Source organism: Camelus bactrianus, chromosome 2 (assembly GCF_048773025.1).
Source record: "Camelus bactrianus isolate YW-2024 breed Bactrian camel chromosome 2, ASM4877302v1, whole genome shotgun sequence".
Lineage (NCBI taxonomy): Eukaryota > Metazoa > Chordata > Mammalia > Artiodactyla > Camelidae > Camelus > Camelus bactrianus.
In genome coordinates this window covers 80,202,576-80,219,569 of record NC_133540.1, presented here as the reverse complement: position 1 = coordinate 80,219,569, position 16,994 = coordinate 80,202,576, and the positions used below count along the sequence as shown (strand labels likewise).

The 16,994-nt window shown below is 38.9% G+C and overlaps 1 protein-coding gene across 14 annotated transcripts in view; it reads left to right on the top strand.

Annotated features, from left to right (window-relative positions):
- The first annotated feature begins 306 nt into the window (after positions 1–306).
- The window catches only part of EPHA5 (EPH receptor A5), a 314,401-nt gene continuing 297,713 nt past the window's right edge, over positions 307–16,994 (top strand). For 4 of the 14 annotated variants that reach the window (XM_074344129.1, XM_074344114.1, XM_074344105.1 and 1 more), the window contains exon 1: positions 309–2,425. In XM_074344129.1, the coding sequence (XP_074200230.1) occupies positions 2,245–2,425 (181 nt within the window). In that variant the 5' untranslated portion in view covers positions 309–2,244. Of the gene's footprint in view, positions 2,426–16,994 lie in introns of all 14 variants that reach the window. The other 10 variants (XM_074344124.1, XM_074344119.1, XM_074344117.1 and 7 more) reach the window with 7 other exon arrangements.

Sequence of the window (16,994 nt, the reverse complement as noted above, 5' to 3'; positions counted from 1 at the left end):
ATTCATCGGCTTTAGATAACTTCCTAGATAATTCTGTTTAGATATTTTTAAGTAACTCAACTGTAAATTTGGGAGGAGGGGCTTACGTTCTGAATGGTCTTCAAATAGAAACGTAAATTTTAGCTTTGCTTCTCACTGTGAGGCTTTTTGCCAAACTGCAAGACTGATTCACTGCCATTCCTCTAAATTTGCTTCATGCATTTGGAGCACATTATAATAGAAAGAAGCTGCTTTTAGATTTCTGGTGCCAAAACATTTCAGGGAAAATAAAATCAAAGATGAGCTTCCACCTCTTTACAAAATTGCATCACTGCTGTTTTATTCTTTCATCTTTATTGCAAATATTTAAACAAAAAACAAATGTCATCAGCTAAAGAGTATGAGAAATTTATTGTGAAGATAAACAGGGCTCTAGATATCAGAGTTGGTGAGCAGACTCGCCTTTATTAGATGTGAGTGCAAACCTAATCTTCACTGTAATTACTATACACCAAATTAAACGAGATACCTTTCTTCTGAAATCACACTTTTTTTGTAGATGCTTGCAGTCTGTTTTTTAATGCCAGTATACTAAAACTGCCCTTTGGCAGTATCTCTTTGAAAAAAAAAAAAAGAATGAGAAAATTGAAGAAAAAATAATAAAGCAAGAGAAGACATAATAGAGGTGAAACATGGAAAGTTAATTGTTTTAAACTGTTTTTTCTTAATTGTTTATAAGTCTCTCAATGCAGAAGACAAGAAATTAATTTAAAAAATCTTGAAATTAATTGACCCGTGCTAATTTCACCAGAATTAATTTCATATATCTGCATATCATATTATTTCTAAAACATTAAACATTCTATCAATGAAATTAATGAATTATATCATCACATCCTAAAGTATCTGGGACAGCACAACACTCAATAGTCAAATTCATTGATTCCTACAATCTCAATCATAGCTCTATATTTAGAAATTCTACCATTTACTTTGAAGAAAATATTGACTAATTATCCCATTCCAGCTACCAAAGTATTGCAAGAATAGAAAGGGTCAGTAGCAGTGAGCGATAGTTTAAGAAACTAGCCACGGACCAAAACAGCCTGCGAATGCTTGGCTGTGTGTGACGACAAGGTTGTTGATGCCACAAGCCTATGATGGGCAGCAGGCAGTATGCCAAACCAAGGGACCCGCTTCTCTGAGGGCTGGCTGCTTAACTCGGGCTGATTTCCCTTCAGCCTCCCAGGAGCCCCGGTCTTCGCAGGCGTTGTCAGTAGAATTCTTCGCCCTAATTATCCGCGGAGGAAGACGCGCCTTTCCCGGAGACCGCTAGGCAACACTCACCACGGCAGCTTCCAGATTACTTCCCCCCGTGGGTGTGTGACTTCGTCTAAGCAACTCACACTTACAGTAGATTCTCACTGGCAAGGCTGCGAGCAGCAGAGGGCGGGGGAGCTGGGAAGAGGAGGAGGGAGGAGGGTGGGAGGCGCAGAGCCGGGAGGCCGAGGAGACGACGGAGCTCCAGACTCAGCAGGAGCGCGTCGTGGCGGTGCAGTTTCAAGCTCGCCTGCCCAGCCGCTCACACATCGCCTCCTCCCCGAGCAGCGGGAACCGCAGCAGCTCCGGGCCGCCGCCGCCGGGCTCCGCGCTCCTGTCCGCTCGCCGCCGTCAGTCCCTCCCCTCGTCGTCGCTCAGCCCGCAGCTGTTTCCTCCTGCCTCTTTGAACTCTCTGGATCTTTTCCTTTGCTCGCCTCTCCCGTATTTTCCCCACCCTGTATTTTCCCAACTCCTCTCCTTTTCTCCTTAGCGGCCCTGCTTTTTTCTCCTCTTTTTTATTGAGGAATTCTGCTTGACTTCAGATGACCTGTCTTCCTTACCTTCGTCCACTTAAGCCCTGAAGACTGAAAAGGCGCCTTTATCTTCCTCCCAGTGGCATTTCAAAGCCCCCAATCCTTTAAAGTCTAAAGAGGCAAGGAACAGGACGCGGGACCTTCTCGGCACCCTTGAGTCCAGTCCTGAATTGCACTATCAGCCGTAACTAGTATTTCATTGAACCCCACGGGAGAGGAGCAGGGAGCAAACTTCAGCCCTCTCGGAGGATCCGTGGTTCCCACATTTGTACGAGCCGCGTGCCAGAAGGCGAAGGAGCCCACGGGGAACGAGGAGGAGCCGCGAGCCTCTGTCGCCCCCTCTGCGAGGCGAGAGCCGTGAGCCGTGGACTGAGCGGCACGGGACAGCGGCGGCGGAGGCGGCGAGGAGAAGATGCGGGGTTCGGGGCCCCGGGGTGCGGGACGCCGGCGGCCCCCAGGCGGTGGCGGCGACCCCTCCAGCACCCCTGCGTCTCTGGCCGGCTGCTACTCCGCACCTCGCAGGGCCCCCCTCTGGACGTGCCTTCTCCTGTGCGCTGCACTCCGGACCCTCCTGGCCAGCCCCAGCAACGAAGGTAGAGCGGTGGGGGTGGGGAGCGCCGTGGCCCCGGGCGAAGGGGCGAGGCGGGGCCTGGAAGCGCGGGTCTGAGCGCTCTGGACGCGGCTGCCGCGGATGAAATCGCACCCTTCGTCTCGAACTAACATTTGTTTTCCGCTTTCGCTAGCTTTTTCCCTCGCTCTCCGCCTTCTCTGGTTGCATTGTTTGACATTAGCTGCGGAGTGCTCGGCTACGAACCTGCCAGTGGACCGAAGCTGGCTGGGGGGCTGGGAAGTTGGAAGCCGGGGGGTGAAAGGGCGCCGAGACCCTCGCTGGGTGGTTGGGTGCGGCTGTGTCTCACTTGAAGTGCGTGTGGAAGTGATATTCCGGGCTTGAAGGATTGGGAACTGTTGGGAGCGCAGTGACAAGGATCTCGGGAGCGGTGGGGCTTTTAGAAACCGTTATTTGAGGCCAGGGATGGGAAACGTTGTGGAGGTGGCTGAATGCTTTTATTTTGAGAGAAAGTGCCTTCTGGGAGCTGTTATTTAGGGCATCACCAGCTGCTATTCCGGGGTGGGTGGTGAGAGCCGTTATTTCTAGAGGGAGGGGAATGGCGTAGGACGAAAGGCGCCCCACACTGTGGGATGCCCTTCACTTTGGGGGTTCATAATCACACTGAGGCAAAAGTGGAAGAAAGCAGAAGGTGGGATGCCGCGGGAGGGGGAGGAGGGTGGGGGTGTGTCGCCGCCAGGAAGGTGCTGCGGAAACCCTCTGGTCACGTCTCCCCATGTTTCCGTGAGGGAAAAGCCCCGCTACGGATCCTGGAGTCCCCAGCTCTCCTCCCCACCCCCAATCCTGCGCTCTGGACCCAGAAGACTGTCCCCGCCTTGCACCGGGAGAGTAGGGCTGGCGCGGGAGCAGCACCTGTGCGGCGCTCGCGACTCTCGGAGCTGCTCTGAGCCCCTCGGCCTGCGGGCTCTCTCTCCCTCCTCTCACACGGCCGGACAGCGCTCAAAGGCGCATCTCTCTAGGGTCGGGGGCAGCACCTCAGATCCGGGTCAGGGCTGCGAGAAGCCCTCAGCTCCACCACGAAAACATCGGAAACCCTACCCCCTCGGCTGGAAGACTGGGGTTTCGATTTGGGGCTCCACATCCCCCGCGTGAGGCACAGAAACTTCGGAAATTCCTTCCACTCGTGGGGCAGGGAACACTGGACGGGAAAGATGAAGCAGCCGCGGCGGAGTCCTGTGTGTCCTCGTGACTTGCACGGGTTGTGTCTTGGCTGTAGGAGAAGGCGCTGAGCTGGTTTCGGAACGCTGCCAGCTCCCCAGCAACCGTGTGAAAAGCAGGGCAGATCGAGACTCCTCACCCCACTCCATGAACTTCTCTGTTTAACCTTTAAATTTATTTTTAAAAATCTGATTTAAGAATTATACGTAGATCCATCTATCTACCTACTACCTACCTACCATCTCCCATGCTTAACCCAAGCAATCTGCGTTTTTTACCTTCCCGATAAAGTTAAAAAAGTATTTTCTGAAGTCGTAGTCCTTTTATTAGCATCTCGTGTTAGATTCATTATGCTAGAAGTCCGAAGGATTATGACGGTTAGGAGTCCTTTTATCAATTTACTCCACTGAAAGGGGCATACTGGTTTGGATTTAAAGAGTAATTGTAATAGTAATATAATCTATCCTTTCGTGTTCCCATTAGGTTTCAGTTTCCCCACCTTCCCCTCGCCCCCAGGTGTGATGGGGAAGGGGCTTATCTAGAGGTATAAGGGAGTAAGTAGCTCTTGGTTAGAGAATGGGAAGAAATGAAGTCTTTGGGAGGGTGGCGCTAAATGGGAGCAGAAGTAGAGGCTATTCCGGGAGGAAGAGGCAAAAGGAAATGGAAGCAAGGAAATAGCACTGGTCTCCTAAGGTGTTGTAAGCGAAGCTGGAGTCTTGTGGAAGGTAGACTGGATGATATTACAGACTTAACAACCACAACTTGTGTTTTCCTTCCCCAGTGAGTCGAACACGCAGCAAAACTTGGGCTTTAGTGAGATGGGCTCTAACCAACAATGAGCTGAGCAGTACTTTACCACCCAGTGTTCTGAAGACACTAAAAATAAAAGCGTGTCTGTCTGAGGCACATTTTGTAAGTCTTTATTTTACCTAATTAGAAATAAAATTTTACTGTGTACATATTTCATCTCATGCATCCCCACTGCCCAATGCAGTTTCCCATCTTTCCATTAGTATCATCCCAGACCTTCAATATTTATGTTCTTCTCCTTTTTGTTTTTCCCCATGATACTGCTATTCTGAATCAAAGAACAAAAATATAAGATATTTATAACAGTAATCGGTTTGTTTATTTAAAGGTTCAGCCTCGAGTTTTTAAGTTTGTTTTTGACTGTTTCTGGAGGGACTTTGAAAGATCAGGGGCAGAAAGATTTGATGTGTGCACTGACTCCATTAATAACTTGCTCTCATACACTTTGCTTTCTGCAACCTATTGATACCTATAGATATTTCTCATACTGTAGTGTATATACACATCATATATGTGTATGATATGAATGTTTCCATTATGTGAGAAAAAAATTTGAGGCAGATAGAAATAAATGTCAGTTTACATATATAATTGGTATTCCAGTCATTTTAAAAATTTAAGTTTGGTAGACATAAATAAGCAGAATTGAACAGAAGAAATAAAATATGTATCTAGAATATTGGACTGATATGAAATGAATGTTGGAATACACTGGATAATAAACAACAAGAGGAAAATTTACTCTTTAGACTGAATTCTAAGATAAGGTAAATATATCTTTAATTGTCTTATTACACACATTAGGCATAAAATAACTTGTGGAAGAAACCTTTGAACTACAATGTGATACACAAGACTTTCGCTGTAAAATAATCCAAGGCATATATAAGACAAAAAACTTATGTATGATCAAGCAGGACAAATATTAGCAAGTGTATCAACAAGTGAAAATTTTAATAGATTTAATAAGAGGAGCATGTCCACTGTTATGAATATTAGAGGTGGCCCTGGACTTATTCAGTAACTGCCACTTTTTCTGTCTGGAGATATATTTGTAAACAAGCATTATTTGACAAGTGCTTTTCGCAGCAGGGATTCTTGGCCAATTACTGCTGAACAGCTCTGCATTGAAAATGATTCACCCGCAGTGAATCAAGCTTAATTCATTGAAGCTACAGTCAGTAATGTCCCAGTAAAGTGCTTCTGACAGTTGTCAGCAGTTTATATTTGAAAAGTCCAGTTTCTTGTCTCTGAATGTTTTGTATGTTTGAGAAAGTGGGATGGATGGGACTCTGGGGGAAAAGAAGCACACACGTAAGGGGAAAATTTGAGGGGCTTAACTGTTTGAAAAACATTCATAAAATGTAACTGTTTTCAGTGGGAAGAAAGAAAAGGAAGAAAGTTTGTTTTAGGGTTTTTCATGGTTTATAATAGGACCAGGCCCATAAAACGATTGGACAACATAATAGATTTGTAAAACTAAATGGCTTTGTTTTGTGGTCTTGTCATCCGGTTGTAATTCATTTCCTTTTAAATAAAGAAGCAGGACCCCATAGAAAAAGGACAGTAAAATTATTCCCTCACCAGGATGCTACTGAGCAAAAAAAGAGAGCCATTACCCCTATTTGAATCATAGATTGTTGGAACTAGGAAGGCACCATGAAGAGTTTTGGCTTTTTACTTTATAAACCATGAGTGGAGAGCAGAGGCTTGGGTCTTGAAATTTTAAGCCTTTTTTGAGGTAGACAAAGATCTTCTTGGGTGTCAGGGCAACTTGTAAGAGGATTTCATTTCCTCATATTAGGCAGAGAAGAGGTTGGACAATTCCTGCATTTCTAATGGGTATTTCTCCATCAGTTGAAAACATTATTGTAATATTGTCACTTTAAGTATTATTAATTCTTTATTTAAGCCTACAAAGGGTATAACCGGTATGGGAAATGGATTCATGTTTTTATGCTTAAGAAATGTATTATTTGCCACTATTTATATTACTAATACTCTGCTCTACAAAATGTGACCATTTAGAGTATTTATACAAGAAATATCAGAATGAGACGACATGCTATTTATAGACAAACATCCCCAAACTATTTAACTAAATATTAAACATTATTCAGTATTGCTACTGTTGAGAAAATGACTATGCTTTAGTTATTTTCACTGCATTTTTGTTTTTGACTTGACCACTTAAATCTCCTTTGTTATTTGCTTCAGTGGCCAATTAACTTCTCTTTCATTTGGAAGAAACCTTTCTACCTTTGACTGTAAAAATAGAGTATAATATGCATGATTATATTAACTAACTATATTCATTTTTTCCTTTTGAGTCAAGCTTAATGTTCTTTTTTAAAAAGAGAAATGTGCTGTTAATATCCTGAAGAAAAACTACTGTAAAAAGTATTGATAACACTTTATACTTAATTTTTTCAATTTAAATTAGCAAATACTTTTCATTTTACTAATGAGTAGCTTGAACTTCAGTTAGCAGAGGTATCTAATAGTTCAAAGATGATTATGGCATATTAGTTTTCATAAAGCATCAAAATTAACTGAAGTTTGAACATTCAGCCTTGCTTATAAATCATTAAAAATTGATTGCAGTATTCATCCTTTTGTTTTCTTTTCAGTAGGGGTGACTTTTAACTATAAAAACAATAGGAGAGCTGAAAATATAGTTCTTAAAACCTTAGAGACTGAATGATTCTTGCTGTTCTCGTATCTCTGATGAGTATATATTTATCTATAAAACAGAATAGTTCCTACTGATGTGCTCTGCTGGGTAAATACATGTTTAGTTATTTTATCAAAATTTATATAATCAGTTGGTTAGGTAGTGATTTCCTCAAAGGAGTTATCCTAGCCTGTTGTATACATAAACACACCTAGTGGTATTTTTAAATGACATTTTAAAATGTATCATATATTCTATTGCAGAGTAAATGGTATACTTGTTTCTATGAATGTATACAAAGGAAGTTAAAATATAAAATGAATTCTAAAGGCTTTGTAAACACAGATTAAAATAGTCATATTTTAAACAAAAAGTTTAATAATACATAACTTTAAAATAGCAAACAAAATAGGTATATTCAGTAAGGTGTATTTGATTTAGGAAATGAGTAACGTGATCTATTCATAACATTTTTCAAAGCACTATATAACAATTAGAAAACTGGAAGATTTGACCGTTGTTTACTATGAAGATTTTATCTGAATTATCAGTTTCATTGAAAATGTAAATGACCCATTCTTAAGTATTTGGTTTTTAACTTTCAAAACAATGAACATCAGTACTTAGGAAGTCTCCCTTTATCATATATTTACTTTTCCCTTTTTAGTTTCTGGCTTTCTAGACATTTGTTTATTCAGAGTTAATAAAATAGATTTTAAAGTGTTTGAACAAGACAAAAATTTACTTTTGAACAAGAAAAAAATGTTTAAGAATGTTAAATCCAAATTTTGGACAACAGCTCACTTTTTATAATACATTTGGTAACATATGCAAGGTATTGTGTTAAAGAACTTTCCATAAAAATAAGGATTACTGATGCCATAAATTGTACTATGAAATAGCTATTTATAAATCAGATTACAAATAGATAGTGGTACAAGTATTCTTGAGAATTAAAACAATTGAAATTTGCATCTTCTGACACTATAGATTTCACATGTGTAGGATTTATTCATTTCATTTATTCTGATCACATAAAATAAGAGGTGGCTGCAATTTAAAAATTTTATATGAAAATGACAGAAGAAAACACTTAATTGAATGATTTAAAATGTAATTCTAATCAATGAACTTCATGAGAGGTAGAGATTTTTAAATTCCCATTTAACTTCTTTCATTACCATCTTAAACAATTCTTAGCCAATATAATATGTTAGTGTAAAGCTAAAAATAAATAAATAAAAAGAAAGAACGCTGTAAAGTATATGAGAATTTGAATTGTGTTTGGTGAAATGTGTGGAAAATTATGGTCCTGCTCTTTTTTTTGTCTTCTAAAAGCTCAACATTGTCATCTAGTAAGTCTAATGAGAATCTCAGGTGTTAACAAAGTCGTAAAATAAAACTGTAATTTAGTAGGTACACCACTTGGAGTTTCTGAAAACTCTGTGGTTTAGCATTATAACATTTATTAGCTGCCATTTCATGTCAGTATACTCTTAATGATTTTTTTTATTTTTAGCAATTTAAAGAAACCATAAGGAGTCATTTCTATCATTTAAAAAATGCTTGAAAACCCTCTAAAAAAATGTGAGTTTTGTCTTTAGAATCCCATTAACAGTATATTCAGTTAAAGAAAACCTAGTAAGCTCTGTTCATAAAGCTTTATTCTAGTTCTTTTTTTTTTTCCTATAGTTTCCTGTGGGTTTCGCAGCTACAATCTCTGATCAGTCTATGTGTTACTTTATTAATATCATTTAAGGTATTTCTTAAACTATTGAAGAACATACAAAACTTTGTGGATCAAAAGTCAACCCTAGGTCATGCAAAAATCTGTATCTGTATCTCTCAGTGACTCAGTGTTCATGGCTTTAATTGTTGTGCATTTAATAAGCAGAATGCAGGACTGAGGACTGTGTGTGTGCATGTAGACACGTTTTGAAGTGTGTGGAAAGGTTGTGGTGAAGCTGGAAGAGAGAATGGAGGGGGGGTTATGTCAAAATGATATTATAAACTTGATATTAATAAAAGTCCTTGGGTTTTGTTTTTTATATTTAACAAAAATACTATACCTGTGCACGCGTGCGCACGCACACACATACACACGCACATTCTAATTTTACGTTTGTTTTACTGACTCTGAAAATATAAATCCCTAATGGAAGAAAATAACTCTTTAGTTCATTTTATTTCATCCATCTAGTTCTTCTTTTCTTCTATTTCCCTATAAGTTCTGCAGTTTCGTTGAGTCATGTCAAATGCTTGTGGTGTTAGACACCCCACAGATTAAATAATTAGGATTTAAGTGTCTGTGATGATTCTAATTCTGTTATAGTTGCTGGACTATTGCCCAGGCTCTCGTCTCCATCCATCACACACATCTTCGGTTCTAACTAAACTGGGCCCATAACTCTGTTAAGTAAATGATCCGGTTTAAAAAAAAAAAATCAAAGAGCCAAAACTGAAGGGTTGAAATAGTTTGCATATGCTTTGTGAGATAATGTTCCTATTTGGAAACATGTTTCCGGCTAAGTATTGGAAGATTTAGAGAAAATACAGCCTGTTCTTTTACTCAGAGATGGGTAGTGTCTTTTTTCTTTTATAATAATTTCACATTCTTATTTTCGTTTGTCCCGTCTCCCTTTCCCCTCTCCCCCTCCTTTTCTCCCTCCCTCCTTCCTTTTCTCCTTCCTTTCTCTCCCCTTCTCTTTCCTTCCTCCCTCCTCCTGGTCAGGTACTCCATTTATGCAAAGTCCAAGCAAGATAAGAGGTTAAAAGCCCACCCAGGCCTGTTAGTTCCAACACCCAGCAAGGAAGTCATGATTCCAGATTGGATGGTCAGACAATATAGTGTTCTGTTAAATAAAATCATGGGACCCAGTCCCTAAAGTTAAAGAGTAGTTTGTATCAAACAAAGTCAGATTTTTTTTTACTTAATTCTTCAGTCAGAAGTACAAAACTTTAAGGTATGTCTGTCAGTTTTGCGTTTCTTAAAAGATAGCTGTCTTATGTACTTTGCACTGGCTGTCTTTTCCGGTTTCAGGATGCTAGGTAATGGTTCCCCACCCCCACCCCCGGAAAGACAACTCAGCAGGTAGACCGGGCTGGCGAGGTTCAGCCCGGGTTGGCAGCAGCAGGCGCTCTATGAGCCGCGTGTGGTCCACACCCAGACCAGCCTGGTGTGCTCCTCGGGCAGGTGAGACCGACCTGCCAATTTGTGGAAGGTGATGACGGACTCTCTCCTTCCTACACCCTAGGCAGTGTCGTGTTGCTGTTACAAGGTGTCTTGTTTAACGGGCACAACCAACCTTCTGAAGAAAGCAGAAAATACTTGGGATCTGAAGGATTTTAACCATGTCTAGTTTCAAACCATCATATTTGATTTATCTGGAAGTGGGTGTGGGGGCAACAACAACAGAACCATTTAATCTTTCAGATTTGGAATTACTGTTTTTTGATTTAAGCCCACAAAAGCCAGAAGGGAAAGGATTAAATGGTAAGGAATTACAGAAAAAGAAACAAGAGAAAACCAAATCAAACCTCTGGCTTTGAAATTCAAAAAGGAACTAGTCTTGTTTCATTTTAAGTTTTTGTTTTCTATGTTTTGTGAGGGGTTTTGCTAATCTCCATCATTTACTACATCTGAATTCTGTGGACAGTCACTTTTTTTTAACCTCAGTTTATTTGTCTGTAGTATGGTACTACTTACCTCATATAATTGTTGTGGAGAATTAACAAAATGAGATAATTTTCTGATTGGTGAGCACTGCTTATAATGTGAGTTGTGGCAGTTTAGCTGGTTTAAGTTCTGCAGAGTCCACGTATGTTAACACCTCACTTGCCGGTAAGGACTTGGCTATAACAAAGCATCAGGTGCAGCCATTTTGTGCATTTAAGTTTGTTGTGTGAAGAACCATCCTTAAGAAGAATACAAAAATATTTTAGTTTTGCAAGTATAGCAGAAATACAGACTTAGTGAGCACATTACCAGTGCCACAGTGGCATGGAAGTGGCCCAGGTCTTTGAGGACTCTGTGGCTTAATTTTAATTAACTTCACAATAACTGCCTCTCACTGGGTAGTGCAGATTGGGGACCTGTAAAGGCCATGAACCGAGCTCTGCCAGGTATTAGAGATGTGTTCTTGAATCATCCACCTCGGATTCTTCATAGTTTAAGTGTTTTTAAACATAGTTTAAGTGTGTTTAACACACACTCAGAGGGATATTGTGAAGATAAAATAATAATAATGTATAGTGTGTACGTTGGTTAGTAAAATTCCTAGAGCAAACAAGTATACAACAAATGTTAGTCCCTGTGATTCCCTCACTACTAAGTATGGAGTATTTGAGATAAGCTTTCACAATCACAGGTTATTGTCTTCTTTGCATTGGATGGTGATTAAGGGGAATCTGGGACAGAAAAAGAGTCTAACAAAAAGAATTGCATATGCAGATTTTCCATAGAGCTATCAAAGAGAAAAATCAACCACATAATGTTGTCCTAATTTTCAGCTGGTTTCCTAATTATTTAATAGTGAATACTGGGATTTGATTAGGAAACAAAGGGGAGATCATCAGTGCAAGGATCATGGGTTGTAAGTGTTGCCTTTTACCTCATCGTTCCCCAAGTAAAGGTCAGGTGTTTCTTAGCCACAAATCGTAACGACAGGTATTGTCAAATGTTTTGGCTATTTAGTACTAACATAGTATGTTTTACATATATATTTAACATAATATATAATATATATTCTTTAAATGACCTATGCAATGCTACTGAAAGTCGATTAATTGGGAGAATTAAATTCTTAGAAGTTTCCTGAAACATGTCTCACACTTATTTTACACCTCTATTTTAGTTTGAAATATAAAATTTTCTGATCTGTTCAGTTATATTCAGAGTTGAAAATATTACTTGGAAATATAATTGAGCTTTTACATTTTTGAAAAGGTCTTAATACAATTCTGTGAGGCTTACCTTTTCTTATGTAAGTAACATAAACAGGTATGAGGAAATTTAGAATGTACTGTGTTTAGATCTGCTTGTGAAATGTATGTGTGCATTTGCACACATGTGTGCACCCACCTGGATGCAATAATCATAGCTAATATTCAGTATTGATACACTATGTGCCATACAGTATTTTAAGTGGTCTGCATATACATGGATTTATTTTACTCAAAACAAGCCTAGGAGATAAGTATTATTATTATTCCTATTTTACACATGAGGAGACAGGCAGGGAACAATTAAATAACTCGCCCAAGTTTACAGATCTGAAAGTGGTAGAAATCTGTACTCAAACCCAGGCAGTCTGACTCCAGCACTGCTCTTATCAGCTTCTGTCCACAGGGGAAGACTGTTGACCAAAGGCCTTCACATCTCCGCAGGCACTCTGCCCTCCCCGTCCAAATAATGGCTCATTCCACAGACAGTAGAAGAACAAAGTGCATATAGAAATTCATGGTGAGTCCTGAGGATATTCTCATGTTCACGTTCACTCTTATCTCTGATTTTTTTCCCTCTCACTAAATACATGGTCAGCTTGTCATCCAGCTCTTACACACTGATGGACCCCTCATGTTGACATCTCCCCTTTTCATTGCCCAGAACTCCACTAGCACAAGGCAAGATTTCTTTCTACACATTACCTCTCTTCTATTTCAGGCCATATTTTCTTTGGTTTGTAAATTGTTTTCTGTTATTCTAGTATATAAGCAACCCAGATCTCAATCCCTAACCCAGGCTACACTCTAGGCCTAGCTGTATACACCCAAAATCACATTCAGAAACTCTCCCCCATAAAGTTCTATGTATTGCTCATTACTACCCCTTGCTCTATTGGGATTAGAGGACAGTTTTGAAAATAAAGTTTTGCCTTAAATCATGACATTATATTTTTTAGGCAACACTATTTTATTGTAAAAAGTGAGGACACTGAAATGTTCCATGGATTCAGTGGAAAATGTATTCACCTTTGGTCTCCTATCCAAGGCAACCTCTTGGGTGCTTTTTTCCTTTATATACATGGTTATATTAAATATTTTATAATCACTTTTATGTAGTTTATACTATTAAAATGCTTTATAGTTTATGAAATGTGCTAACTTACCTTATTTCATTAGAATCTCATTAAAAAAAAACTAGGATAGATTAGACAAATCATTACTATGAACAAAGGAACTGAAACAAGAAAATTTGATCTAGTGAAAAATCAGAAGAAGTTTCAAAGCCAAAGTCTCATGACTGCAGAATCAGCTTGCCACTTTAGGAAGCAGTGGGCAGAGTGGTAAGACTCCAGGCTCTGGAGTCTGCCTGAACCACTTAGAGCTGTGTGACCTTGAAAACCTAAAAAGCTAGAAAACCTCTCTGTGTCTATGCATTCTTTCCTGTAAAATGGAAATATTAATACATTTTAGAGGTGTAAAGATTAGGTTCACATCAGAAAAATGTTTTGTAAAGGTTCTGGTACACAGTAAGCATTTTATAAGTGTTAAATATTACACATGCTAAAAAGTAGTGTGAGTTGGCACTCTGACATTTAGCAGGGTCTAATTTGCTACATTAGTTAGTGAGTGCTGTCTAATATTTATTGTACATAGAAATACCACAAGACGAGCACTTGACTTCAGTTCAGTTGCTCAAGCAACCCTTGTTTACTCCCTAGGTAAACACTTCAGTGACTCCCCAGTGCCCTCAGGGTAAAATCTTAACTCCTTGAGCCCAAGTACAAAGCTCTGCATGCTTCTGGCCCACCTCTCCTGCCCCTTCCCTACAGTCCCTGCAGTTGAGGCTCCTGTGGGGCGGGGAGCCCTGCTCTCAGTGCAGCTGGATTCTAGATGCTCAGTAGGAAACACTCAGCTCTTTCCTGCACCTAGGTAAACTTGATCTTTATGCCTCCTTATACATGGTAAGACTCCTCCCCAATGTCCACAGTATTCTGTGCCCATTCTTTTTCCATGTGTTAGCATTTCATGCTGAGCTAGAATTGAGTTTTCCCTTGTTTGTACATTTATGTTATTTGATGAGAATAGAAATCGCTGTAAAAAGTAAACTTTAACCAGAGAAAAAGCACTCTTTTGAACTGAGACATCCCTACTAACAGAGATAGTATGATTTGGAAACCAAAGCAAATTAATTCCAAGAAAACTGGCAAGGTTGGTTTTTGTTTTGGGGTTTTTTTGGGGTTTTTTTTGCATTTACTAAATGCATCAATATGAAGAAAGTTTTGCCTGTCTGTAGACGCAGTGAGAGCCAACCCCAATGCCTGACCATCTGTATGTACCAGTAAAGTATGTTATACTCTATAAATTTATGCTTAAGGAATAAATGGTATTAAGCAACTTCTTTGTTTCTTTAAAGACTCTGTCTTTAAACACGCCCAGTCTCACCACATTATCTTTCCTGATAGAGCCAATGTAGCTTTTTTCCTAAATTCATAACTATAATAGAGTTTAGAATCTCTGGTAGTAGGGAGTCTCTTCTAAACCGAGATGTTGCCAATTAAAAGAGTGTATGATTTGCCAACCAAAAGAAATTAATACCAAGAAGTTTGGCAGTAGAATATTTTAGATTTACCAAAAATATCAATGAGAATAAAGTTCTACTGAGATTTGCAAACCACTAGGAAATAAATAGTATATATCCTGTAGTTACTATCTCTTTGTGATTTTATCAACTGCTGTTTATTCCCCCTCTTTCTTATGATAAGTTCTCAAAATTCATATGACTTGAGGCATTGTCAGCCAACATAAAATAATCTTTTCTGCTTTAAGCATGACTTAATTTTACCTCTAGAAAAGCAATTAATATAAAACATCTGTTTCTTAATGGTTTAAATTTCTTGGGAGGGGATGAATTTACTCTTTCATTTGTTCTAGACTTCCTGGATTATGTAGACTGTCACTTACTTTATGAAGCACTTTAGATTTACAACTTGTTAGGAATTCTTAATATTGCAGGGAAAGTAGGAAAATGGATACCATTAACCATGTGAATAGAATAACATTAAAAATAGATTTATAAAGGATAAAGTTTATAATGTAATGATGAATGGCTTTTTAAGTATAGTTTGGTTAATGTCTGATTAGTGTATTTAATTCTAACCAGTGTCTGGTAAGTATATTTAAGTAACTATCCCTCTTGAGCATGTTTTTTATTTACTCTAAAAATTCTAATAAATACATCAGAAGTACCAGTGAGTTAATACTGTATTCTACTGAGCTGAGAATTCTTTGAGCTGAATCTTTCTTCTAGATAGGAATAATAATCATGACAACAGCTCTGAAGACTGTTACCACATAATCTTTAAGCCTCACAACAACCCTGTGAGCTAGATATTATTATTTCAGGTACTGGTGGGAGATTGGGTTTGGGAGAATTAAGTAAATTGCATTGGGGCACACAAATAAGACTGACAGGAAAGGTACCAGAGGTGTTTGATGCTTGAAGTACTTGGCTACACCCACTATCTAGAGATTACATTTATTTAAGTATATATAAGTATCGTGCTTTGTATTTTGTTTATGCATACCATCTTTCAAGGAAGGAATCGTGTTTTACTACAAAAATCACATGTTTTATAAGAAACTCAATTAGTATAAGAATAATATAAGTAAAGTATATTGGGACATGAAAAACATACCAGCAAGACAATATCACTATCATCAATGCTAAAGCAATTGAATAGAAAACTTAAGTATGAGCTTTGAGTTACACAGTTCTCATTTCCTGGCAGAAAACCTGTCAGTTCATCAGGAAAAAGCATTTTTGTCCTTACTCTGGGGTTTGAGAAAAGCTGGCCACAGTGTTGTTTGTGTTTGGGGTATTGTACAATGCCATGATTTATAATTTGATTAACAATTTCAAAAAAAGCAGAGCTGATTTTCATCTAATAGGTTCTTATATGAGTCATTGTTGAAAGCCAAGGACAACATATTAGAAGTGGTTTTCAAATTTCTTTTTTTTTTAAGCAGCAGAAACTCTCATTCAAAAGAAATCACTGTGGAAGCCCAATACGTGAAGCAGATAACAACAGAATAATTGGGTTTCCTGGCTGTGTTTTTACCTCCTTACTCCCTTCATCTGCTAATGCCTCTGAGACAGCTTTTTGGAACCACAGAGGCCATTGTGGGCTCAGTGTGAAAACCACTGTGTTGAAATATAAAAGGAATGATGTATAGAAGATCAGTGTGCTATGATCCTGACTTGTGGCTTTCTAACAATCTAGCTAAGAAACAAATTATACTATCTGGTAAACTTTACTTTGAACCAATAGTTCCTAATCCAGAGGTGCTCGTCAGAGCCAACCTCAGAACATTGTTAAGTATACAATGTCTGGACTCTCCTATACTCATGGAATCGAAATTCATTAATGCAAGTCCTGTGGAAATATGTAAGTTTAGAACTTGCAAATCTGTACTTTTAGAACATTTATAAATGATTCTGATTTCAAACCCTGTTAAAGAACCCTTACTCAGAACAGAGCTACTCAAAATGGGATCTGTGGTCTGGGATTGGTGCCAGTCTGCAGCAGTATTAATATAAAGATTAAGAGTTAGCTTTTCCAGACTCTTACTGCAATTTGATGTTGCTGCAATAATCCAGCTGTGCGATAGGTAGATTCGCCTCATTGAACAGGGCATAGCCCAGCTCTGATGCTGTCTGACTCAAATTAAGTGAGTATAAGAATCACTTGGTGGTGGGGACTTTCTAAGATGCAGTCTCCTAGGCTCCACCTAATATCCTAATTTTGTAGCTTTAGGAGGAACCAATGGATTTATGTTTTTTAAAAACACTGCATAATTCTGATACAAGTGATTGAAACACCACACTTTAAAAAAACATTGAGTGTATATGTGTATATTATACATTATATATCACTCAGAAAATGCTATA